The following is a 27,543-nucleotide window of genomic DNA, read 5'->3' as shown; positions in this document are numbered from 1 at the left end:
CCCATACAATATCAAGCTGAGCCATTATATAGTCTTTGGTGTAACCGTACATTTTGGGTGAATGCTACTGTTTTGGTTTCAATGTTATCAACATGGTTGTGTCCAAACATGTGACTACTGTAATGAATACTCAGGAAGAAAAAGGTGTAGATTCACACGCAGAGCACGACAGGTGTTTATTACACCTTTCACAGAAGTTAGGAATCGTGGTCACAGACAGGCAATGGTCATACACAGGTAGGCAAACAAGCAGGTGAATCAAAACTAAGACTGATGGCTATAACTGGTTCTCACAAACAAGCTAGGAAAAGGCTTAATAGAGTCAAAACAAACAATACCTCACAAAGGCACAAACAGAATGAACTGAACTAAATCAGGAGCTGATGAGACCAGGTGAGTAACTAACACAGGTGAAAACAATGAACAAAAATTAAATGTGTTCAAGAACACAAAGAAACAGGGCTACGTTCAAGAACACAACCAAACAGAACACAGAACAAGTTTGACAAAGAAAATATATACAGAACCGTACAACTACTGTATCTAGTTACTGCTTTAGATTTTTTTTTGAGCATTTTTCACACAATATTTTTCAGCAACAAAGGAACCAACCCATATCCTATTTCTAATAAGTTAAGTATGTTTTAGTCAAGCATGTTCAGTGTTCTGCTGGTTTCGTGTAAAAGCTATACAGTAGACAGAATGGCGCTTTGCAAATCTTCCCATAACCAACTACATGACAAGCATATTGAATTTATTGTTGTTAGCGTCTAGTCGCTGCATGTTTAAAATGTGGCAACACAGGCTATTTCACTACACTACAGGAAGATATTGGACTGTAAATTGTACGTGTCTTGAACCACAGTAGCTGTTACGACAAGCTCTGGAAACTGCATTGCATTTGGCAAAAGCAGAGATTTACCCTCAGGCCCAGAGTTGATTAAAATTACACCCTTTAATCTTACTGGGGTGCATAGTATATGTTGATGATATCCTCATTTCTCACATTATGAAAATGTCAGGAAGTTTTGTGTAACTGTTATGCAAAGCATTTCATATAGGCGCCTTGAAGAATAGACATTTTGAAGACTTGTTAACCAATATGGTTTTCAAGCTAGAATCCTTAGCTGAAACAATAACAAAGCATTTCCCCCACCTCTGTTTAGGTAAAATACTGAGTGATTGGCCTTGAGAAATGAAACCACTCTCATAAACAGAGCTATGGATGCAAGGACTGACCATCTATGATATCAAAATGATCATTTTAACCATGCTTTAAAGGCTATACGGTGTTTGTTTACAATTACAGTTGAAGTCTATAAGTAGTATTTGTCTTGCACAGGAGTACTTTCATAGTGGAAGTATGACACAAATACAGTTTACTTGTGTTGCTGAGAATTCTGGTATGTTTTGTTACCCATGAATGTATTTTCCATCTGTTGCACACTGACTAACTGAAGTTAAACTCAGTTTTTCACAATTCCTGACATTTAATCCTAGTACAAATTCCCTGTCTTAGGTCAGTTATGATCACCACTTTATTTTAAGAATGTGAAATGTCAGAATAATAGTAGAGAGAATTATTTATTTAAGCTTTTATTTCTTTCATCACATTCCCAGTGGGTCAGAAGTTTACATACACTCAATTAGTATTTGGTATCATTGCCTTTAAATTGTTTAACTTGGGTCAAACGTTTCGGGTAGCCTTCCACAAGCTTCCCACTGTAAGTTGGGGGAATTTTGGCCCATTCCTCATGACAGAGCTGGTGTAACTGAGTCCGCTTTGTAGGCCTCCTTGCTCGCACAAGCATTTTCAGTTCTGCCCACAAATTTTCTATAGGATTGAGGTCAGGGCTTTGTGATGGCCACTCCAATACCTTGACTTTGTTGTCCTTAAGCCATTCCTTACTCAGGAAGATATAGGACTCGTTTTACTGTGGCTATAGATACTTTTGTACCGGTTTCCTCCAGCATCTTCAAAAGGTCCTTTGCTGTTGTTCTGGGATTGATTTGCACTTTTCACACCAAGGTACGTTCATCTCTAGGAGACAGAACGCGTCTCCTTCCTGAGCGGTATGACGGCTGCGTGGTCCCATGGTGTTTATACTTGCATACTATTGTTTGTATAGATGAACATGGTACCATCAGGTGTTTGGAATTGCTCCCAAGGATGAACCAGACTTGTGGTGGTCTACAATTATTTTTAGGAGGATTTGGCTGATTTCTTTTGATTTTCCCATGATGTCAAGAAAAGAGGCGCTGAGTTTGAAGGTAGGCCTTGAAATACATCCACAGGTACACCTCCAATTGACTCAAATTATGTCAATTAGCCTATCAGAAGCTTCTAAAGCCATGACATGATTTTCTGGAATTTTCCAAGCAGTTTAAAAGCACAGCCAACTGAGTGTATGTACATTTCTGACCCACTGGAATTGTGATACAGTGAATTATAAGTGAAGTAATCTGTCTGTAAACAATTGTTGGAAAAATTACTTGTGTCATGCACAAAGTAAATGTCCTAACCGACTTGCCAAACTATAGTTTGTAAACAAGAAATGTGTGGAGTGGTTGATAAACGATGACTCCAACCTAAGTGTATGTAAACTTCCGACTTCAGCTGTACATTGTTTCCAAACATTGGAGTGAAACAAGTTTTTATTTTGAGTTCTATAACAGTTGAACTAAGCTCATAAGTCATTTATAAGTTATATTCTTCAAGAATCAATGGGTACATATTATTAATTTAGAAGTCCAAAAATTGATGTAGCAACTGCAGATTCTAGCTTTAACATTATTACATTCCAGTTGTACAAACAACTGTAGACTTTTAGAAATGTCAAATTGAGTGCATGGTGCCAGACATTATTTAACAGAGTATGTAAATCATCTAGGTCCATATGTCATAGAGTAAATCAACTCTTTCACGCACTGTACAGTGCAGCTGGGCCCCAGCTTGACTTAATATAGTAGATACCAGTTGTACCAGAACCACTCTGCTTCCATGAAGATGCTGTGCTTTCCGTCCTATAGCAACCTTCAAAGCAGAGCTTAAACTTTTTTAATGAGATCAGGGTTGGGAGATATATCTATAAGCACCGCCACGTCCTGCTGGCTTGGAGCCAGGAGAATTAGTGCTGCAACAGGAAGAAAAGGCCTTTGTGTATGAGTGAGCAGTGAGGTGTTTAACTTTCCATGCTCCTCTGCTTGCACAGGAGCCGGTTAACTTCACTGGCAACTCTTTCACTGAACTCCAAGCCTGGCGCTGTGCACCAACACTGTATGTGTACATGAGGCTGTTTGAGTTCTGGCTAAACATGTTTGTTCAGATGCTATTTCCTGCTATGGATGCAAGGTGCTATTCCTGTGTGCAGTGTTTGCATACTGTATTTATGACAGACATCTGTCAAGACAAAGCACATCAGGTTTTGCTTCTGGCCCTTGTCTCACACATTATACCAGGCCTTTTTTTGCATAACTGGCCTGAGGATTGGCCGGATGTTGAGTTGCTGGGCTCAGAGAAGTGTCAGTCTATTTGAAACCTGTCCAGAGGCAGTTAGAACATAATCCTCCCATCCCGCTTGTCCAGTGTACTGCTTGGCTTTCTATGAGCGCTTTAGATCATCCAAGTGATAATTGTGGTAATTGCTGAAACTTTCACCGACTGACAAGAGCACAAAACCACTACTCTTTACTTGGTAACAGTAGCTTAGATGTGTAAGAAGGTAGATTTTATGTCTATAGGGGTTGAGTGACCACTATGAGTGACCAATGGCACCTCTCTGTGTATCTACTTTTCTCTGTCAGGTAAATGTGTGAAGATCCAGAGGAAGCAGGGCCTGTCGTCAAGCATGGACAGCAGCAGCAACAAGCACTCCCCCAGCAACAAGAGGAGCGGGGCCCCCAGCCCAGTGGCCCTCCGGCCCCTAAGAGACCGCATCATCCACGTCTTGGCCTTGAAGGCCTACAGGAAGCCTGAGCTGCTGCTGTGGCTGGAGAGGGAGAGGGCCAGTCCTAAGGACAAGGCTGACCTGGGAGCAGTACTGGACGATGTGAGACCTCTAGAACACAACACGACACTAAAACTGTACTCTGGCACTAGGCTGCAGGTGCATGGTAGGCGCTGGTTTCACTGAGTAGAGATCAAACTCAATAACGCACAACTTTTGCATATTGTGGTCCAATTGTAATACATTTGAAATCAATAAACCTCATCTATTTAGGTAAATGAAACACATGTAAAACATCACAGCAACTTTAAATGTGCCTTTGGGATTCAGGTGCATTTATAAGCAATTCTAAACCTCTCTAGGGGTTCCAAATGTAGACACTGCAAAGGAGCCTCTCTCTCTCGCCTCTTTCTCGCTCTCTTTGTCATGGAGCCATTCTATTTGTGACTCTAACTGAACACAGTGCTGGTGTAAGTGCTGTGTTTACTATTAATTACTTGTTAATAGTGAACAATGTGTTATTGAACTTTGACAGCCTGCCACTGGATCCTTTTTTTAACCAGTGTCAAAACTGCAACTAATGCTTTAGAGACAGACGGTTAAAATGTGTTTGTCATTGATTTACAGGTTGCTAAACTGAATCCCAAAGACCACAGCTTTACACTGAAGGATGAGTTCTACAGTCATGTCCAGAAGGATTGGCCCGGTTACCTAGAGGAAGAGAAGCAGCTCATCCATAGGCTCCTGGCCAGGTGAGTGTGGCTTGTACTTCTACTCACCTGTCTTCTCTACCATCATACTCTCCTTCTCATTCTCACCAGTGAATATTTTAATATTTCCCTCTATATCAACATGATGTTGGTGTCGTGGTGGAGAGCCACCCTTGTCTGTAGTTCATTTTAATGTAACATTGTAAGCTTCAGTACTTGGATGATTACCTCTCCTCAGTAGCGGGTGGTGTTCTGATGCTTTTTGACAACGTGCTGGCACTAAGACTGCAGGCCCACTGGATTACTGTGGCAGGCTGCTGTGATCATGTTGAAAGGAGAGACTCTAAATGACTATATCTCGGCACAGATAATGTCTTAATGGGGTGGGGGTGGGGGGGGGGGAATATTCTCTGCATGGTGTTGCCAAATAGCATTAATGTGGAGCACAGTAGCCTGGCTGAGCTTTTCAGAATGAGAGAGTGGACATCATTTTGGATGGATGTCCACGTCCTGCCTGCTTATTGTGCAACTGGCTGTTGCCCTTCTGTTTACAATACTGACTCACATGTTAGAGAGAGCCTTTTGAATGTACAGGATACGGGTGCTGTTGGCTTGGCTCAGAACTATATGACCGTTCTTGAATCATAATGAAGAGCCTTTTTCTATAGTTTATCTCAGAGAGAAACTTAATTTGGATGTGATTAGTATCAGAATCCAACCAGGCTGGCAGCCTAGTCTGTCAGAGGATCTCATGTCTGGAATGTCCTGAAAGCCAGTGGTGCTTCCAGCAGATTCCATTGATCATCTAGTTAAAAAGGTAATGTGGCTGCTGTGGGAGGTATGATGGAACTCTGATTCCAGTGAGATTTCTGTGAGGAAGGAGCTGGAGGAAGCAGATTGCCAGTGGAGAGAGGAGTGTTTAGCCTAACATAGCCTGCATCTGGCACCATTGTTCTCCTCACTGAGATGACTGGACACTGCTCCGCCTTAGTGCCTGTCTCTTACAGATGTAATCTACAGATAGCCTAACACTTTGAAACATGCTGGCAAACTTGTCAGTTTCACTTTGAGGTCAAGTGTAGAAAACTGGTGTGTTGTAAAATATTTTGGAGTGTAATTTCTGTCTGACAGCGTGGTTCTATTTGTTCTTTTGCAAATATTAATATAAACAGCCACATCTAAGGCATACTTTGCTTGTAATTTATGTATCTTGATCCTGAAGTTACAGTAACCAAATGGTTCTTTCTGTTTTGTTGTGTTATGTTTTCATCTGTTAACATGCCCCAACTCTTTCACTTCACTGGAGACCATACAATTGCAGTTGGAGTTTGAACCATTATTTACAAACTAATACGTCTGTCCAAAGTCAAGTTTAAAGCTTAAATTATCTTCCCTAATATAGACGGAATAGCAAAGTAAAAATGCCTTCCCCTTCTAATGTTGCAGGAAACTGCAGCCACTGAGCAGCAGTAGCCAGTTGAAGAGTTTCCAGTCAAACCATTCATTCCACAAAACCCCTGGGGATTCTCCGTCACAACTCAGCCCGGTCAAAACTCCCTCTGTGGTAAATACCCACCTTCCTATAACTCTAAAATCATTTCTATGTCCTGCCCTTTCTCACGGTTTATTTTCTTGATATTCATTAGAAATTACAGAGAATGCAGAGATTAATTTCAAGGCTTAAATTATTTCTGTTTGATTAGTGCCTTTTGACAAGACATACTGCAGAATAAGATTGAGTACGGAAGAAATGAGAGGAACGTTTCTTGGTGTGGCAGCATCTGCTTTTTATTTATGGGAGTGCTGGAGGCAGTTCAGTCACTGCCGTTTTCAGGAGCCAGTTGGGATGTTTTAATGGTTAGTCTTTGCCAAAAAGTCTTACAGGTAAAACCTCTTCTCTACCCCTTCACATAGAAACGCCCATTTCCCTCTGAGCTATCTGATTGTCAGACCCCCAAGAAGCAAAGACTATTAGACCACAGTTTACCCCTGCAGTCCCTTTCCAATGGACACCTTGGTCCCATTGGAGCCTGTAGCTCATCTGGTCCAGGAAACACCAGTGTACAGACCAAAACAGAGTTTGAGAGAACCAACAATCACAGCCAGGGAAGCCCTAATGGTCTCTACACACGGCACAAACTGGATGGTTCCTCCAGCATTCCCAAGCTGGAGAGGACCGAGCCGGTCCCAGCCGTACCAAGCCCCAAGGCCCCACAAACTGAGCCCTCCATCTGCACTGACCAGCAGCTAGCCAACGGCCAGCACAAAAAGAAGAAGTCCAAGAAGCACAAAGACAAGGAACGGGAGCACTTAAAACAAGACTGGATAGAGAACAGTCCCGACCTGAAGCAGAACCAGGAACATTTCAATGGTAAGAAAAGCACCCTCTCATTCCCAATGTAATTTTCAACTAAATCATATAATTTTGAGACCTTGTTGACTAGAATGATAACAGAAACAAACATGTTGATAATGATACAGTAATCATATCCAAGGGTATATTTACAGCAGAATTTCTGATAGCCGGTAGTAGCTGATAATTTCTTTTTAAAAGCCAATAAATAAAATTGCCGCTGGTCAATTGTCCGGGAGAAAAATAAATCCTATTGCAAATAATGCTTTTAGCCTATTCATTGATGTAAATACCAGTCAATGTAAATACATTTAACTGGTCATGCTTATCGGTCTATAGGTAAATTTGCATAATTGAACGGAATTAAATTGGCACTTGTGTACAGCATATTTGTTATGTATCTTATTCATCACACACGTACAGCATCACAAACCACCTTGCAATGAGCTGGAGGCAGTATGCATTTTGAAAACATACTTAATTGTTTGAAACCTGAAAATGTAAAACATATTATGAGGGATGTCTTACCTTGCTTCAAAGTAGCCTAGCCACAATCAGACCCTATCTGTGGAGGCAATTATTTTATAGAAACTTTTTTTCATTGTCCAGTAGACAAAGGCACAATCTTAGTCATATTAGCAACCCATGCTAGTTGTTGCATCTCCCCTCTTTATAAATTTCTACCCCAACCTACATGTACATATTACCTCAATTATCTAGACTAAACTGTACATTGACTCGGTACCGGTACCCCCTGTATATAGCCTTGTTATTGTTACTTTATTGTGTTAGTTTTATTTATTTTATTATTTTCTTAATTATTTTCTTAATTATTCTTTCTTAAAACTGCATTGCTGGTTCATTTGATTTGATATTTTCATCACTGTCACATGAAACCGCTTGCATGTGAGATGTCATTTTGGCAACAGCTAATTGTATTATGGAGCGAACATTCGTGCGTAGCCTACTACCTTGTGCACATTGCTGCGCTTATAATGTGAAGTAATAATCATTCATCAACATTTATAGCTAAACGTTCTGATCTTTTGCAAAATAATCATTGCTTTTAAATATATATACATATATAACCTAGGCCGTATGAATTTGGGACCTATCGTCCCACAGCTGTCCCAGAGTTTGTTTGGAATAGGCATTTTTTTCTATACAAGCTGACCAATAGAATAGGTAAACATTTCTACTATGGGGGATAGTAGATTGACATAGACTAGTGATTTTGCTTCTCGTTACTCGTCTTGTTGTCCGAGGAAAGTAAATGTGGACAGTTATTCTAACATCTACAAAGTGCACATCAGACTTCGACTACGTTGCATCCTTGACTTGCATGTTTTGTTAATAGGAATGACTATAATCTAAATGTGATTTCTGTCATTCTAAGCATTGTGGGTGGACGCCCTAATCAGGTTACGTATACCAATGCACATGGGTCCGGTAAATCTCTCAAATGTCCGGTAAATTAAAACGCTGCCGGTCAAATATCTGTTCTCCTAACGGGATCCCTGATGTACACTACTTCTGGCCTATGCACACATGGAAATCAGAGCAGTTTAATCATTAGAAGAAGCACCTACTCCGATTATTTGAGCCAACAAGATTACAGCATAGACTGCCCGGTATTTGTATACATACGAATAAACACTTTCCATATATACATAAATATTGTCAAACACTCTCTGCATATACAAAATAGCAAAGATCACAGTCAAAATGTATGTTTTTATTACCCATATTTATTGCAGTAGTAAAACTACTACCTCATTTGGAAAAGTATTATGAAACTTCAAAGGAACCTATCCCAAATAGGTTAAGTGACTTATCTAGAAGGCTCATGGTGAAATGCTGTAGGTTTTCAACAGAGTGACACTAAATCAGTGAGCTGAAGACACATTTCCAGTGGAAAGGGTGCTGTGTATGTAGCTTCAGCACCGAAGACGTGGATGTCGATTAAGGCAGCCCCCCCCCCCACACCTCTCTGATTCAGACGGGTTGGGTTAAATGAGGAAGACACATTTCCAGTGGAAAGGGTGCTGTGAATGTAGCTTCAGCACCGAAGACGTGGATGTCGATTAAGGCAGCCCCCCACACACACACCTCTCTGATTCAGACGGGTTGGGTTAAATGAGGAAGACACATTTCCAGTGGAAAGGGTGCTGTGTATGTAGCTTCAGCACCGAAGACGTGGATGTCGATTAAGGCAGCCCCCCCCCCTCTCTGATTCAGACGGGTTGGGTTAAATGAGGAAGACACATTTCAGTTGAAGGCATTGAGTTGTACAACTGGCTAGGTATCCCCTTTCCCTTTCCACGAGCAACCCCCATTCCGTTCCCTGGCTAGTGTGTACATGATTGACTGTGGAACAGCTGGGTGACCCACGGTCCATCGAGTCAGCAGGCTGCTCTGCCTCCCAATCTGGGGCGCTGCTGGCGTCACCGCCTGCCTTGGAGCAGGTCTCTTATCAGTAGCACTGATAAACGACTCCATCAGCCTTAGTATGATATGAGCTTTGTCACGTTTGCATTGGCAGATTACATTAACCTTTTTTTCCTCTGCTTGTGTTTATCTCCAGACCATGAGGGGGCTAAAACACCTGTCACTCGTACGTCACCGGAAGAGCTGCCCGACTATTTCATGTAAGTTCAAACACACTGCTTCATTCATAAGTCCTCCAGAATCGCCCTGGGTTGCTGAGTGGTGCTGCTAGGTTAATCTGTTATTTGAAGCCCATTCAAACTGTAAACATGGCAGAAGTGAAGCCAGTATGTGCTTTCAAAGTCTCAGGTTCTGTTACTACCATCTGTTGCTTCAATGTTTTCTTTAATGGTATGACTACTTTAACCACTTTTGTTGTGAAAGGAATGTGATTTGTTCAAAAAGGTCTGGATTCAGGTTGAAAATATTCACATAAATAGTGGAAAATGTGAACGTTTAAATGGTCTGTCACATGTTCAGTAATAACAGAGCTTCACAGAGAATGACTTAGAAAACAAATGATCTAATGTCTTACATTTCCACATCTTGAGAACACATCTCTGTGAAATCATTGCTGAGTCAAAGGCCAATCATTCTGCTAATCTGCAGTGCCACCTGCTGGAGAGATGAATGCATGTTTCTATAGATGGGTTGGTTGATTAGTAGCCTCTGAGTCCTGGATGTTCTGGTTTTCAGGGGAAATGGAAAGAGAGCCTGTGGCACAACTTCCACTTTGGACGTTAACAAGGCGACACGCCATCTTAACTCCTCCACATTTACTGATTTGGTTGAACCTCCCCTGATCTTCTAATCAAGATCATTATGTAGGGGGATCTAGTTTAAGGTGTTTATTTTACGCCTGCTACGTGGTATAAAACATGCAGGGATGGTTTAGATTATTATATGGAAACTATATTTAATCTCCAATGTTTATTGAAAACATAATATAAATGTGTCCACAATGAGCACTTGTTTTCTCTCAAATACTGTATATTCTGTATATTTCTGGCCCTTCTTTGGACACTGTGTTAACAAACCTCCAGACGAGCACCAATGCCATACAACACTCCTTCCGTGGCCTCCAACTGCTCTTAAATGCAAGCAAAACTAAATGCATGCTCTTCAACCGATCGCTGCCCGCACCCGCCTGCCCGTCTAGTATCCCTACTCGGGACGGTTCTGACTTAGAATATGTGGACAACTAAAAATACCTAGGTGTCTGGTTAGACTGTAAACTCTCCTTCCAGACTCACATTAAGCAGCTCCAAAATTAAATCTAGAATCAGCTTCCTATTTCGCAACAAAGCTGCCTTCAGTCATGCTACCAAACATACCCTCGTAAAACTGAGTATCCTACCGATCCTTGACTTCGGCGATGTCATTTACAAAATAGCTTCCAACACTCTACTCAGCAAATTGGATGTAGTCTATCACAGTGCCATCCATTTTGTCACCAAAGCCCCATATACTACCCACCACTGCGACCTGTATGCTCTCGTTGGCTGGCCCTCACTTCATATTTGTCGTCAAACCCACTGGCTAAAGGTCATCTACAAGTCTCTGCTAGGTAAAGCCCCGCCTTATCTCAGCTCACTGGTCACCAAAGCAGCACCCACCCGTAGCACGTATATTTCACTGGTCACCCCCAAAGCCAATTCCTCTTTGGCCACCTTTCCTTCCAGTTCTCTGCTGTCAATTACTGGAACGAATTGCAAAAATCGCTGAAGCTGGAGACTCATATCTCCCTCTCTAACTTTAAGCATCAGCTGTCAGAGCATCTTACAGATCATTGCACCTGTACACAGCCCATCTGTAAATAGCCCACCCAACTACCTCATCCCCATGTTGTTATTTGCTCCTTTGCACCCCAGTATCTCTACTTGCACATTCATCTTCTGCACGTCTTTCACTCCAGTGTTTAATTGCTAAATTGTCATTATTTTGCCACTATGGCCTATTTATTGCCTTACCTCCCTAATCTTACTACATTTGCACACAATGTATATATACTTTTTTTATTGTGTTATTGACTGTACATTTGTTTATCCCACGTGTAACTCTGTGATGTCTGTGTCACACTGCTTTGCTCTATCTTGGCCAGGTCGCAGTTGTAATTGAGAACTTGTTCTCAACTGGCCTACCTGGTTTAATAAAGGTGAAATTAAATTAAATGAAAATACATCATTACAGTTGTTGGTTAGCTAGCTAGCACATTTTTGCTATATTAGCATAGACATGGTATCAGTCAAAACACCTCAAAACAAGACATGGTAACAAGATACAATGACCTGAAACAAGCCACCTACGCTTCCCACATGGCAGCTTTTTGTCATTATTGCTAACTACTGTATCTGGCCATCCAGAATCACAACAATACACAGCCTTCTGCCCCGTCGAAGTGTGCGCATCGTTTTCGTGACGTTGTCAGCTAACCTGTCTATTTCTACCTCCTGATGTGGCCATTCCACGTTGCCTGTCACAGCTGGCCAGACTAGACCAGACCATAGTGGATGGATGCCATGGGCCTGTGGTTGTTGAAATGACAGCTCACAAGATGTTAATGTCTCTCTTTCCAGAAAGTACAACATCATCACAGCCTCAGAGCAACGGAAACAGTACAAGGAGGATTTCTGTGCGGAGTATGATGAGTACAGGGCCCTGCATCACCGGATCGGTACAATCACAGAGATGTTTGTTCAGCTGGGCTCAAAGATCAACACTCTCTCCCCCGGTACACAGGAATACAAGGTATGAGCAAGGAACTGACGTCACTTCCATACACAAAACAAAACACTTCTGTTTAAACATTTAAAGACCTGGCTTGATGAACTTTCAAGGGCTTACTAAATGTCTTGTATTTTTCTTCCGTTACAGCTCATGGAGGACCAAATACTGCAGAAATACAGAAAATATAAGAAGGTAAGTAATGCATGAGCAGGGAGTATTGTTGAATTATTTTATAGCCTAGCCTGTCTTATCTACTATAGCCTGTATGGTTGTCACAAAGAACTTTGACTCATACCAGTGATATTAATGTTGTTATTAGGATCAACAGTGTAGGAAAAAGTACCCAACTGTCATACTTGAGTAAAACTAAAGATACCTTAATAGAAAATGACTCAAGTAAAATTGTAAGTCATCCAATAAAATACTACTTGAGTAAAAGGCTAAAAGTATTTGGTTTTAAATATGCTTAATTATTCTAATATAAATATAATTGCTAAAATATACTGATGTATCAAATGTGAAAGTATAAATCATTTCAAATTCCTTATATTAAGCAAACCAGATGGCACTATTTTCTTCATCTTATTTTATTTTACGGATAGCCAGGGGCACACTCCAACACTCAGACATAATTTACAAATGAAGATGTGTGTTTAGTGAGTCTGCCAGATCAGAGGCAGTAGGGGTGACCAGGGATGTTATCTTGATAAGTGTGGCAATTGAACCATTTTCCTGTCCTGCTAAGCAAAATGTAATGAGTACTTTTGGGTGTCAGGGAAAATGTATAGAGTAAAAAGTACAGTACACTACTGTCTTTAGGAATGTATTGAAGTAAAAATAGTCCAAAATATGAATAGTAAAGTATAGATACCACCCCAAAAACTACTGAAGTAGTACTTTAAAGTATTTTTACTTAATTCCTTACACCTCTGAGGATAATATTTTCCCATACGCTACACGCCCCTCTACTTTGTCAATGTCACCATAATGCCAGCTCTCTGACGGCCCTCTGCCTTGTCTTTGCAGAAGTTTCCTGGTTACCGGGAAGAGAAGAAGCGATGTGAGTATCTGCATCAGAAACTGTCTCACATCAAAGGTCTGATCCTGGACTATGACTGTATCCAGGCCCTTTCATAGTGACTGGCCTGCACCCTGCTGCCACAGGGTGCTATTTTATCAACGGACCAAAAGACTCCCCAGGACCAAAAGACTGACCAGCCGAGCCTGGGTCTGGAGTGTTAAGGACTTTAATCACATATGAATCACACATTCACTTTATTCCTCCAAGTGTTGATGGAAGAGAGGAGAGAGGTTCTCTTATATGAAGTGGGCCAAGACCAGCGACACGTGATCAAATGAATCATTTTTGAGGACGAGTGTTGTTGTAATGGCTGGCAATTTAAGCCAAATTCCTTTTTCTACCCATAATGTTAATGTACATGAACTCTCCTGCCCAATGCTTTTAACGTTTGGTCTATTGCCATGACTACACAGAAAGACTTAGTTTGATGGTACAATCATAAGGACAGATGAGAATAAATGCTCTTCACACCCAGTCTTCTATCCATGCTATATTTAAGTACCCAGTACAATTTGCGGTTTGTTGTTTCACTGAATGTATAGATGTAAAATAGTGATATAAGATCTTGATTTCTATAGAGAGGGTTGTAATCACTGGATTAAGATTAGGGGACGCTGGAAGATATGCAATGTTATGTGGAAATATCTCAGACCTCTATGAACAAGAAGTGAACTGTTTGAGTTGATCATTTCTCTATTTGTTAAAGTTGATGATACAGTACATGTCATTAATCAGACATGCCAGTCAAAATCAGACATGCCACTCCTATACATTCGCCTCTGACCCACATTTCACGTTCAGTCTGTAGTTCCCGTTTGCAGTAATTGAGCCATTCTGCTTCATCAAATATGGGCCATGGGATTGGAAACAACCGCCCCCTCTATGCTGAAGAAAATGTGTATGAATCTTGATATTTGTATGATATAGTCAAATGCCATCTTAGTCATACAGTATACTCCCATGTTTCTGTTTAAACCACTACATCATTACTGAAAGAACACTAATCTGAATAAGAACTGCAATCAAACGCCAAAGTAATATTTTTGGATTGTTATGGCATTCTATTACCTTCTTATCCTTCTGGATAAATTATTCTCATTGTTTGAGCCAGTATTCTCTGACCTTTTGATGATAGTAATACAGTTCATACAATATTAATGAATATTTTATTACCTTGATCAATAGTCCAATGCCGGAGCATTTAACAGTACTTCCAAAAGCCATTTTTAAAGTACAAAGCTTGTGCCTGTGTGATGTATTCTATCAGCCCAGCAAGAAACAGGATTGCTCCCATGCAGTGATGAAATGCAATATTTTGAAGCTTTTGGTGTCTTTGGATTTCAACCTGGTTTAGGTTAGATAGATCAGAGATGAATCATAGTTCAAAGATGAGATTTCAGAAACCTATTTTCTGACTTGTGTGAACTTCTTCACTCTTGCTGTTGAAACTGCTTTGTAGGAAAATGCTGTGGTAACCATTGGTAACATTTTATTTCTTAATGCTGCTGTAGCAGTCTACTAGATTTCACCTCAGCAAGATGGGACAGTTTATTTTCAGTTTGAATCAGTTAATGTTCCATTATAACATTTGGCTACTGGATGTGTTTGTCTACAGTAGATGCATTTACACAAACTGGACCACATTAACTGAACCTCTCTGGGTGTACCTGTCGTCATCACCTGGGATTTCATACAGTTCACTTTGATTATCTGTGGCTTGAAGATATATATTTTTTCAAATACAGCGACTACTCGTAAGCAGTAATGAAATCAATGTGAGTGTCTGTGTACACTATCTTGCTACTTAATTGCTGTCTTAAATGTAAAGGGAAGATAGTTCATTTTGCCTTAACACACCATGAACACATTTTCATGTCTCTGATATGGACTTTCTGAAATGTAATGTAATCTCTCTTTTTTTAATCTGCTCAATTTAATATAATGTTTTAGGATCATGTATTTTAGTTCACATTTTTTGGGGTTGAAGGAAATGCATAATTTATGTTAATGTGTAATGCTTTCAATACTGTGTCTTATATGTCTGCACGTCTTTTTACATTGTTGATCTATTCCTCTACCATGTGAGTTGGGGCTCGATTCAATCAGATCTGCTTTAGCGAACATCCGCATAGCGTTTGTTTTGACAGTCTATGAGGTGGAGCTGTTAGAGCTGTCAAATCCACAAGTGGCTCCCTGCATTATAGATAAAGCCAACATTGCAATTGACTACACGGAGTCGCATTAACAGAAATCTCATGCCGTCTTGTTTACACTATGGAACAGTGTAACGTGTGATGTAATGTGCACCTCGATTATGATGATAGAAACCCTCATTATTTAGTTTAACGATTTTTCAAGTTGAGCGTCATTATTCCTGTATAACCTACACTTTCTCCTTCTGAACATCTAACGCGAGTGGGACGTTTGTGGCTTTGTGACAATGGTTGCAAGAGCAGCTGCTCACCGATTTGAAGGTTCCTATGCAGTTCCACCTCTGAGGGCCACAACATCCGCTATGCGGGTGTCTGCTGTCACCGCTTAACGCTTGATCCGATTGAATCTAGGCCTTAATTATTTTGTGTTTGTGATAGATTCATTTCTGTTCGTTTCCCTCGAGTGCTCTGTGGATATCTGTTTGATAATGATGAATGGAGTATAGAAAATGAATTGTGACTATGTTAAGGGCCTTTTTTCCCCATCCATTACCATTCTTCACCACTGTCACAAACCACATGGTTTCAGAGCTCCGTATAGAAACATGTCCGAAAGGTCTCTCAGAAGTGCTTGACTGGGTTAGATTCATCCCTGACATGTACACATAGTGGAAGTTCTTCTGTCACAGTTTGGGTTCTTTTTTTATTGTTGAATTCTAAATGTAATAAATTAAATATATGCTACTGACTGTGGTATTCTGGAAAGCACATGACCAGATGTGAGACTAGTACAGACCACTGTCTCTGTGTGCAGTATTGGACTGAGCCATATTCATCTGAATAAGTGCCAATTGTGATATACACAGGAGTTAGCGAGGTGCCTTCTAATAGGAAAATCTGAGTCACATTGGCTTTAACATAATGTTATCTTTCATAATTGATTTGATTGCATGACACGCAGGTGAAACAAAATATATGTACTCAAATTATTGGTCCCTAAATTTTATTTTTCATGTGTAGGACTACAGCTTTGTGGCTAAAGGTCCTTGAAAACTGTTAAGACATCCACAATGTGCTCTTGAAATGCAAAATGCCGTTTAATGTGCATATTGCTTACAAATCAAACAACTAGAATATGTTTTTGTTTATTGTCTCGCTGTTGCTGGTGCATTTACTTTGTTGATATTGGTAAATTAAATGTCTCAATAGAAATGTGAAATAAAATCTCTTGTCTAGTATAAATCACTACAGATTGTCGACTTTTGAGAACAAATTTGTAACTATTCCTTTTTTTGCTTCCTTCTTTGCCCAATTTCCTCAGTCTATTCAAGACAGACAAGAAGCCTCTACTTGGCGAAAGGTAAATGTAATATATATATATATTTGCAATTGTCTGTGGGGGATGCTTTATCACCAACTTTTCCTCTAGAAAAATACTACAAAATGTATTAATGTCTCTGAAAAAATAAATAAAGCTCTTTTCATCAATAATTGTCTGTTTTATAAATTGCTATATATTTCCTTAAGGTGGCAGTGTTTCAGCACTTTTCGGGGAATCCTTGCACCACAAACTGATCATCATATTGAATAGCGAATGTGCATCACACAATTCCCTACAATACTTTAGATAAAAATCAATTAAGCAAAGAAGGACAAATATTTTCTCCAAATGAAAGATTTCAACCCCAAATTAGTCATCTACATTTGAGTGTTTCTCAATATGTTTCAGTCCCAAGGGGCCACATTTATCAAACTGCTTGGTAATTAACCATGTTATTTTTTTTTTTACTTTGTTCAACTCAGGACTTCAAATAAGTGTACCTTTACATCAGCATTGTGAATAATTGCATAAAAGTCCATCGGATCTCTTTATTTTCTTATTGAACAGTTAAAAAAAAAATTCAACCCATTTTGTTGCATACATTGCATTATGCATAGAAATCTACTGTATTAATAATGCTTTTCTATTATGGAATACATGATTTGCATAGACATTTGAACTTAACTATATTTTCCTCACAATGAACAGAAATGATCTATAACTAATGATAAGGCCATACAGGTGCAACTCTCCATGCAACCCTTGATCCGTCAAATTTCTGTAAAATAAAGCATTATGGCACCCAACTACAGTGCACTAAGTTCAATCATACACTAGTAAACAATAACGTTTACTAAGATCCCTGTCCAGTCTCTGTCTTTGTGATTCCTAAACTACTGCAAAGTTCCCTTTATAATCTACTAATTTAAAGATGTCTAATGATACCGATGTGTCAATCAATGAACTGTTTCTGGTCCCAACAGTAATCATACAAAAATGAGGTGATTTAAAAAATGAAAGCTACTCATAAAATACACATAAAAGTATTTGCCCTTTAAGCTCCAAACAGTTTAACTATCTGAAGGGGTCAACAGTGAACTTCTGCCAAGACGAAGCTTCACCTGTAGTGATATTCAAAGTAAGGAACCCGTGCTAAATTCTCTCTGACCAGTGTTTGACTACAAACCTTAGTACCGGCATCTGCTCATCATACTGTATATAGCTTCTCTTCATTTACTAACTCTAGCTCCATTCATTTACCGTTAACTCTAGGTTATGGTATAATTTTCAAACTGGGGTGACATTATCCCACAAAAGCCCACCACCCCTGGGTTTGACCGGTAAACGCCCAACCTGTCCAGTGAAATGGAAATATCAAATGTTTTTCAGTGTGTTGAGGGCAACCGAGGGATGTCTTTTAAGACTCTCAATAAGCAGGAGCAGAAAAGCATGATCGGGTCTGTCTTTGAGGTGCTGATCCATTTTCTGTTGAAACAGCCTATTTTTGGTTCTCTGAACCATAATCTGGGTAATAACGTAAACATCTTTGGTTAGACTCTTAACTTCTTGGCAAGAAGTAACAACGAGAGGCATTCAAGCTCCACTGCTCCTTGTTGATATCATAGACAATGCCAACATTTCTGTCCCAGAGCAAATTGTTGCAGATAAAGCAAAGGGCCGTTGGAGGTTGGCCACAGTAAGGCAGAAACGCAGCACAGGGTCAGAGAGCTACAAGGTCTGCCTGGCTTCGTCAATGGAGTTCACAGTGTTCCCCAATCTGAACACTGAAACAAAGAGCAAAGACAGAATTCAGCACATGCTCATGAATGAAGACAGTTATCAATTAGGCTACATTTGACATATTGTTGAACTAAACATTATTGGTAGACTAGAGAGCCTCTTTCCAATAATAATTAGCCTACTTCTTGTTTCAAAAACGCTTGTTCAACCGGTTAGTTAGTTACAGTATGTCCCTGGAGAGTGCAGTAGTTGTTGGTGGGGAAGGCTGTACAAACTCACATTTCCTTCCAGAACTCATGTTGGACACCAGACTCTGCAGTTTGACAACAAACTCTTTAATTGCAGAATTGTTGCAAACAATTCCCCCCCAAAGTCAATACTTTGTAGAGCCACCTTTTGCAGCAATTACAGCTGCAGGTCTCTTGGGGTATGTCTCTATAAGCTTGGCACATCTAGCCACTGGGATTTTTGCACATTCTACAAGGCAAAACTGCTCCTGCTCCTTCAAGTTGGATGGGTTCTGCTGGTGTACAGCAATCTTTGTCTTACCACAGATTCTCAATTGGATTGAGGTCTGGGCTTTGACTAGGCCATTCCAAGACATTTAAATGTTTCCCCTTAAACCATTCGAGTGTTGCTTTAGCAGTATGCTTAGGGTCATTGTTCTGCTGGAAGGTGAACCTCCGTCCTAGTCTCAAATCTCTGGAAGACTGAAACAGGTTCCCCTCAAGAAATTTGCTGTATTTAGTGCCATCGTTCCTTCAATTCTGACCAGTTTTCCAGTCCCTGCTGATGAAAAACTTCCCCACAGCATGATACTGATGGAATTCTCGGGGTGATGAGAGGTGTTGGGTTTGCGCCAGAAATAGCATTTTCCTTGATGGCCAAAATGCTCAATTTTAGTCTCATCTGACCAGAGTACCTTCTTCCATATGTTTGGGGAGTCTCCCACATGCCTTTTGGCAAACACCAAACGTTTTCCTATTTTATTCTTTAAGCAGTGGCTTTTTCCTGGCCACTCTTCCGTAAAGCCTAAAGTGTACAGCTTAAAGTGGTCCTATGGACAGATACTCCAATATCCGCTGTGGAGCTTTGCAGCTCCTTCAGGGTTATCTTTGGTCTCTTTGTTGCCTCTCTGATTAATGCCCTCCTATACTGATCTGTGATTTTTGGTGGGTGGCCCTCTCTTGGCATGTTTGTTGTGGTGCCATATTCTTTCCATGTTTTAATAATGGATTTAATGGTGTTCAAAAGTTTCAGATACTTTTTTATAACCCAACCCTGATCTGTACTTATCCACAACTTTGTCCCTGACCTTTTCGGGGAGCTCTATGCTGCTTGCTTGCTGGTGCCCCGCCCGTCAGTCAGGAGCTGCCGGAGCCGCCGATCAGTCAGGAGCTGCCGGAGCCGCCCGTCAGTTAGGAGCTCCTGGAGCCGCCCTTCACCCCCGCGCCGCAGGAGTCTCCCGTCTATTTGGGGCCCGCTGCAAGGGTCCCCAGTCCGAGGTCGGCGGCGAGGGTCGCCGCTCCAATGGCGCCACTTAAGTGGGCCAAGACTATGGTGGAGTGGGGTCCACCGCGGACAGATGCCCACCCAGACCCTCCCCTATGGGTTTAGGTTTTGCGGTCGGAGTCCGCACCTTTGGGTACTGGGGTACTGTCACGCCCTGACCGTAGATTGCTTTTTATGTTTCTATATTTTTGTTTGGTCAGGGTGTGATGTGGGTGGGTATTCTATGTTTTGTTCTAGGTTTGTATTTCTATGTGTTTGGCCTGGTATGGTTCTCAATCAGAGGCAGCTGTCAATCGTTGTCTCTGATGGAGAACCATACTTAGGTAGCCTGTTCCCACCTGGTGTTTGTGGGTAGTTGTTTTCTGTCTTTGTGTGTCTGCCCCAAACAGAACTGTTTCGTTTGTTCTGCGTTGTTGTTTTTTTGTTCTAGTGTTCAGTTTCTTTATTAAATTGACCATGAACAAGTACCACGCTGCACCTTGGTCCTCTTCACCTTCTTCCACCTACGACAACCGTTACATCAGTACAGAGGGTTTTGCAGATGGACAGGTGAGTTTGGCAAGTGGCCATTTCGAATACTACCGGTTTCAACCAATAGTGTCAACAAAAATCCTTTCCTTTCTTTGCAGTAATCACCAATCTTACACATATGTAACCAACAGTGGTGTAAAGTACTTAAGAAAAAACACTTTAAAGTACTACTTAAGTCGTTTTTGGGGGTATCTGTACTTTGCTTTACTATTTATATTACTTTTTCTTCACTACATTCCTAGAGAAAATAATGTCATTTTTACGCCATACTTTACGCCATTACGCCATATTCCCTGACGCCCAAAAGTACTCGTTACATTTGGACAGGAAAATAGTCCAATTCACACACTTATCAAGAAAACATGGTGATCCCTATCGCCTCTGATCTGGCAGACTCACTAAACACAAATGCTTCGTTTGTTAATTATGTCTGAGTGTTGGAGTGTGCCCCTGCTATCAGTCAATAAAAAATTAGAAAATTGTGCCGTCTGGTTAGCAGTTCCATTTACATTTGATACTTAAGTATTTTTAAAACCAAATACTTTTAGACTTCTACTCAAGTAGTATTTTACTGGGTGACTTCTACTTTTACTTGTGTCACACTCTGATCTGTTTCACCTGTCCTTATGATTGTCTCCACCCCCCTCCAGGTGTCGTGACGTGATGCACATATCTGCACATACAGTGCATTCGAAAAGTGTTCAAACCCCTTCCCTTTTTCCACATTTTGCGACGTTACAGCCTTATTCTAAAATGGATTAAACAAATAAAAATCTTCATCAATCTACACACAATAATGACATAATGACAAAGTGAAAACAGTTTTTTTGCAAATGTATTAAATATAAACAACATAAATACCTTATTTACATAAGTATTCAGACCCTTTCCTATGAGACTTGAATTGAGCTCAGGTGCATCCTGTTTCCATTGATCCTCCTTGAGATGTTTCTACAACTTGATTGGAGTCCACCTGTGGTAAATTCAATTGAATGGACATGATTTGGAAAGACACACACCTGTCTATATAAGGTCCCACAGTTGGCAGTGCATGTCAGAGCAAAAACCAAGCCATGAGGTCGAAGGAATTGTCGTAAGAGCTCCAAGAAAGGATTGTGTTGAAGCACAGATCTGGGGAACTGTACCAATGACATTCTGCAGCATTGTAGGTCTTCAAGAACACAGTGGCCTCCCTCATTCTTGAATGAAAGAAGTTTGGAACCACCAGGACTCTTCCTTGAGCTGGCTGCTGAGCCAAACTGAGCAATCGGGGGAGAAGGGCCTTGGTCACGGAGGTGATGTTCACTCTGACAGAGCTCCAGAGGTCCTCTGTGGAGATGGGAGAACCTTCCAGAAGGACAACCATCTCTGTAGCACTCCACCAATCAGAAAACGAAATAAACAACACATAAAATCATCAGACAACTGGGACAAGACATGTTAAAGTTGCATGTCTTGAGGCGAAAGAAACGCACACCTGTCTAGGAAAGGTGCAGGCTAGCAAAGTAGAACACTTGAAGTTGCATGTCTTTACAGTTTTTAGTTTTACAGTTTTATGGGTTTTTTCAGGAAATTATGCGTACAGCCTTGGTTGTGGAATTAAATGGGGAATGCGTTTTTACCTCGCGCCGCCAAACCAAGTAACACAGACCACCAGAAGCCGACCAAAGTGAAAAAGGGATGTGGATGTTTGATTGGCTTTTGTGGTTTCGATTACTACTGCAGTCTGGTGCTTTGGGTCATTGTTTTGAAGTCACTGCATTTCAGCAGCACTGGCTCTGCACAAACCCCCAAAATGCATCAGCACACCGTATTTGGGTCCGCAGGCTGGGTCACCACTCACACACACATACGTTTGGAGAGATTGACAGAACACACGTGCACTGGGTGACCCCCACTCTTGGGAGCAGGGGGGGGGGGGGGGGTCACCACATGACAGGTGGTCCTATCATCCTACTCACTGTCATATGTATATATGTGGGTGGACGTTGCGTTACTCCCTAGTGCAGGCAGCACCCGATGTGTCGTGTCTTCATGACGGGATGGTCAAGGGGGCTGCGCGACCCTGCCCTTGGTAGCGGGATTGTTCCTCCTCTCCTCCCCCCCTCATTTTGTCAAGTTATTTTTCTGCCAATCTCGGAATAGTAGTGTAGTGTTTTACAGACATGATTCCTAGCAAGCAGACAGAATGGGACTCCATGTGTGACCTGTGAAAGTGTTTAGGTCACCAGTCCTGAAACACAGTGCAGGACAGACTTAGATGTGACACAGTCAATAATTACACAGTCTCTTATTCTGATTCTGAATTGAATATATGATTAATTTGATCAATAATTCAAAAGCTATTCATTGAATTATTGTTAATATTTTCTCAATTGATCTGATATTCTCTGACTAAACAAAATAACAAGAAGTTTTCATACGATAATGACATTATACATCACCTTAGACTTCTGCTTGTACTGCTCGTATTAAATACAATACAGTTCAACCCATCCTCTTCCAGTGGCGGTTGGTGCCATTTAAGATGAGGGAGGATGATTATTTGTTTGTCATGAGCATGGCCTTATTTCTATTACATCATATTGGATGACTGTCATTCATATTCCATTCACCCAGCTCAGTGTAACAGCGATAGGTTTAGGCTACTACATGATACTCAAATGTTCCCTATACACATCATGAGGTTGCTACAACCTAGTCTATGAATTACAAGTTTACAGCATAGGTGCACACAGGTCAAGAGACAAATTTGATGTGACAGACAGTGACACATGGACAGACAATGACATTCAAAACCTCCTTACACACACATGCCTGTATCTAGCTGATACAGGGTGTAAACTTTAGTCCAACAGTTGCAAATGAGAGTTTCTATTGGACAAATTCAGGTATGTTTATCTCCGTCTTGTTCCATTTGCTGCCGTTTAAGAAAGGTTTTTCAACAGAATCGGTGGAATGAATACTCACCTGATCACGCATAAAAACATAGATTACTTTCATAGCAGCCACGTTGTATTCCATCTCTCATCTATGTGCTCTCCTCCTCTCACCTTCGCTTGTGGACTTCAGTGCACAACATATCAGCATGTGTTGTATGTGACCAGGCGAAAAAACCTTTCCAAGCCAAATCGCTTCACACAGCCTACGTAGCTGCCACCATATTAGCTAAAGTAACATCATAGTCAGAATAGGGCACTGCGTTCATCCACCTCTGGCCTGCTCGCCTCCCTACCACTGAGGAAGTACAGTTCCCGCTCAGCCCAGTCAAAACTGTTCGCTGCTCTGGCCCCCCAATGGTGGAACAAACTCCCTCACGACGCCAGGACAGCGGAGTCAATCACCACCTTCCGGAGACACCTGAAACCCCACCTCTTTAAGGAATACCTAGGATAGGATAAAGCAATCCTTCTCACCCCCCCCCCCCCCTTAAAAGATTTAGATGCACTATTGTAAAGTGGCTGTTCCACTGGATGTCATAAGGTGAATGCACCAATTTGTAAGTCGCTCTGGATAAGAGTGTCTGCTAAATGACTTAAATGTAATGTAAATGTAATAGCTAATAGAACAAGCGTGTTAGTGAACTCGCTACAATAATGCAGTAACTTTACAGTGTACAGTCAGTAAGCAGTTACACCGGTGGCCCCGGAGGCAATAAATTAGTCAAACTAAAAGCTTACCTCGACCTTTGAAGAGTTCCGGTGTTGCTTCGGATAGTCATAGCCAGCTAGCTAAGATAGCATCCCTCTGTTTGAGCAGGCTGTTTCATTAGGCTAAACTAGCTAGCTACATTTGCTAGCTAAGTAAATGAAACTGAAACTAAACCCCCAAAAATGAAATGTCTGTCTATTTCTCTCTTGCTTCTCCTTCATTTTGGATTATAAAAAAATAAAAAAAAGTAAACTGTTCAACTATTGCCTTTCTCTTTGAGTCAACTACTCACCACATTTTATGCAGTGCTAGCTAGCTGTAGCTTATGCTTTCAGTACTATATTCATTCTCTGATCCTTTGATTGGGTGGGTAACATGTCAGTTCATGCTGCAAGAGCTCTGATAGGTTGGAGGACGGCATCCGGAAGTTGTCATAATTACTGGTAGTGGGTGAGAACCATGAGCCTCCTAGGTTTTGTAATGAAGTCAATATACCCAGAGGAGGATGGAAGCTAGCTGTACTCCGGCTACACCATGGTGCTACCCTACAGAGTGCTGTTGAGGCTATTATAGACCTTTTTTGTAAAATATAGTTTTAATAAATAAAATACATAGTATACAATCGGTGACTCATTGTTATATTTATCCTGATACCAGATTCGAATTTACGCAACCCTAACAGTCTGCAAGCTTTACTTTCGTTTCCATCAAAGTCCATTGTTTAGTTTAAATTCTGCATTGCCTCTGCTTTTCTCAGACAGAGTGTATGTTCTTTGGTTACTATGTACTGAACGAAGACAAAACCAAACTATGACGTGTGTGCGCTTGGGCATGTGTGTGTGTGTGCATGCGTCTGGAGCGAGGGCCGTCCTGTTCAAGGAAGTACTGTATTTACCTAACAAACAGGGGAAGCTAAACGACATGCTAATCTAGGCCTACATAAAGCGAAGTAGAAAAAAGTCAAATAAAATAATGCTCTGAGACGGATATTAAATTGACAGTATGTATGAGTTTAAAGATGTTTCAAGTGGCTTGGATATTATTTACTTGCACTACACTACTAACTGTAAGTATTATTTGCGATGTTAAAACTTTGCAGCTGTTCTCTGCAATGTGGCATCAATATCAGAGTGTATAAATACCCAAAATGACAACTACAGAACAAACGGCACAGATAAGTTTGTTCATGTTGCAATGTTTTTTTCAATTTTTATTTAAAATTTTACATTTTCATGGAAATTATGCGTTCAGCATTGCAGTGTATTTGGGAATGCGTTTTCTTCAGCAGGCCCCCCATGAGCCGCCGAAACCAAGCAACGCAGACAACCAGAAGCCAACCAAAAAAAGAAAAGAATGGTTCTTCATCTGGCGGCATTCTAGGGTACATTTCGTTTAAGTATTCAGGTAAGTAATATAAGCTTTGTGCTTTGGATGAGCTTCATCTAGTCGTCTCAGGTGTCTTCAGGTGTCTGGTGCTTGGGTTCGTCGGTGCGTCAAGGTCGCTGCGGATCAGCTGATCTGCAGCTCCTGGCTCTGCTCACCAGGCCCGACTGACCTGGTCCTGCGAGGTCATGCTGAGGGTCAGAACCTGCTAGGGGACAGACTCCCAACACCCCCTACCAGGATATGGCCAGGGACCCAGTGACCTGCCCTTGGGAGCAGGCTTTTCATCTCCTTTCCTCCTCCTCCTCCCCTCCTCTTCACTGTGGGACAAGACTTTGTTTTAGTCACAGTCGGTCCACAAGACAACTCTGACGCTACAATGTAGTATGTTTAGAGTTTCATTTAAATTCTATACATCTTAATTGTCCATAAAGGGTTATTCATCACCAACACATGCATGCTGTCGTTGTGAGATACTTACAAGAAAATACACAGCAAGCAAACAGAGTGGGAACTCCATAGTGACCTGACAGAGGGTCACCAGTCCTGCAACACAAGGAAGGATGCACAAATTGATGTGAGTGATGCAGGCGACAGTGATATATCCCCCTGGTACAGCATTGATGTTTAACAAATGCTCTTACCATGTATTATAGTCTTGTCAAAGTTATCTTGTACTATAGACATTTGAAAAAACAGTAACCTATTCCTGTAACTGTAAATTTACAACAAAACAAACACAATATTTGGGTTTGATGATATTGAAATGTATACAAACGGAATGACAAAGCACATAAAACAAATCAGTCTCTATACAAGCTCTTAAATCTCGATGGAAAGGAAACTCACCCAAATCCTTAAGCGGAGGGCTCCGCAGGATAAAAAGGACAGATCAAACACTGTAACCTCCTTTTATACCTTGAAAAAACCCTCCCCTCCTCATCTGTCATTGCAATGCTGAGAGCCACAGGAAAGCAGCTTAACACCCTCAGCCTGCATTGTGTGTGTGGGCGTGATCGGGCTGAGCACAGTGGCTCTGTGCCACACAACGTTTCTTCTTTCCCTTCAGTTTTGTTTTCAGCAGTCTGTCCAAGTTTCGTTTCTCTGCTGCCACTCCTCTTCCCAGATAATGTTTATTTGGTTTCTAGGCTTCTACCCAGCTAGCACATTTGGTTCCTTGGTAGTTGTGGGAACATACGTTTTGGATTTCCCATTGGTTCTGGGAACATAGCCATAAGTTACGTTCTGAGAACGGAAGTGAAAACTTTGCCTGTTCTGGGAACATTTATTTTTTAGGTTGCAGGGAGTCTTGTGAGGGTCATAGAGCAATCCCCAAATGGTTCGGACGCTACAGACGTTTTCGTGAGAAGACCTATTTTCAGGATGTAGCTCTGCCAGCTTCCACCGCAGCTGAGGAATACGCAGCCCATGCAAAAAGATATCTCTAGATTAAACAGATTTTTATATTATGCTAATTAGATGTACGCGTGGGCACGGACATCAACTGTTTCTTTTAAATAAAATCATTACGAAACCTGTAGGAAACGTTATGCTGAAGAACTGAAATTCCCACAGGAAACTGTTTCTTAACGTTATATGAACTATTTGAGAACATTCCCAATGTCAAATCAGTTGGAGATCATTACCAAAATGTAACGTATTTTTGTCAAGTTCCTTAAATGTGCTGAGAATGTTCCAAAACAACTATTCTGCACCATAACCAGAAAGTTGTGGGAAGGTATGCAAACCATAGGACAACCACGCTATCACCAAGCTCTAAGAAACATATGGTTCTCAGAACAAGTACACCTGTTCTTTCTAGAAGGCAATACAATACAAAGCTCCTGACATCAAGTGTCAAGTTCTGACCTTTATTTCCTGTGTTTTGTAATTAGTTAGTATGGTCAGGGCGTGAGTTGGGTGGGCAGTCTGTTTGTTTTTCTATGA

General features: G+C 41.0%; 1 protein-coding gene, 1 long non-coding RNA gene and 1 pseudogene across 3 annotated transcripts in view; 1 reads left to right on the top strand and 2 right to left on the bottom strand.

Annotated features, from left to right (window-relative positions):
- The window catches only part of LOC115134221 (RNA polymerase II elongation factor ELL2-like), a 40,118-nt gene extending 23,169 nt beyond the window's left edge, over positions 1-16,949 (top strand). The window contains exons 5-13 of one of the 2 annotated variants that reach the window (XM_029667971.2): positions 3,805-4,049; positions 4,575-4,699; positions 6,104-6,221; positions 6,572-7,028; positions 9,595-9,658; positions 12,074-12,245; positions 12,372-12,416; positions 13,251-13,284; positions 16,780-16,949. In XM_029667971.2, coding sequence (XP_029523831.1) covers positions 3,805-4,049; positions 4,575-4,699; positions 6,104-6,221; positions 6,572-7,028; positions 9,595-9,658; positions 12,074-12,245; positions 12,372-12,416; positions 13,251-13,284; positions 16,780-16,910 — 1,391 coding nt within the window. In that variant the 3' untranslated portion in view covers positions 16,911-16,949. Of the gene's footprint in view, positions 1-3,804; positions 4,050-4,574; positions 4,700-6,103; positions 6,222-6,571; positions 7,029-9,594; positions 9,659-12,073; positions 12,246-12,371; positions 12,417-13,250 lie in introns of both variants that reach the window. The other variant, XM_029667973.2, reaches the window with a different exon arrangement.
- Positions 16,950-17,322: 373 nt separating this feature from the next.
- Positions 17,323-18,817, bottom strand: LOC115134875 (peroxisomal membrane protein 11A-like; annotated as a pseudogene).
- A 6,575-nt stretch (positions 18,818-25,392) lies between these two features.
- LOC115134220 (uncharacterized) lies at positions 25,393-26,551 on the bottom strand. Its single transcript, XR_003864316.2, has 3 exons — positions 26,446-26,551; positions 26,078-26,142; positions 25,393-25,916 (listed from the first exon to the last, which is right to left on the bottom strand). It is a non-coding gene; the product is annotated as an uncharacterized LOC115134220 (long non-coding RNA).
- Positions 26,552-27,543: the final 992 nt, after the last annotated feature.

This window comes from Oncorhynchus nerka, linkage group LG9a, assembly GCF_034236695.1.
Source record: "Oncorhynchus nerka isolate Pitt River linkage group LG9a, Oner_Uvic_2.0, whole genome shotgun sequence".
NCBI lineage: Eukaryota > Metazoa > Chordata > Actinopteri > Salmoniformes > Salmonidae > Oncorhynchus > Oncorhynchus nerka.
The sequence above is the reverse complement of the archived record's forward strand: the minus strand, read 5'-3'. Positions and strand labels throughout refer to the sequence as shown.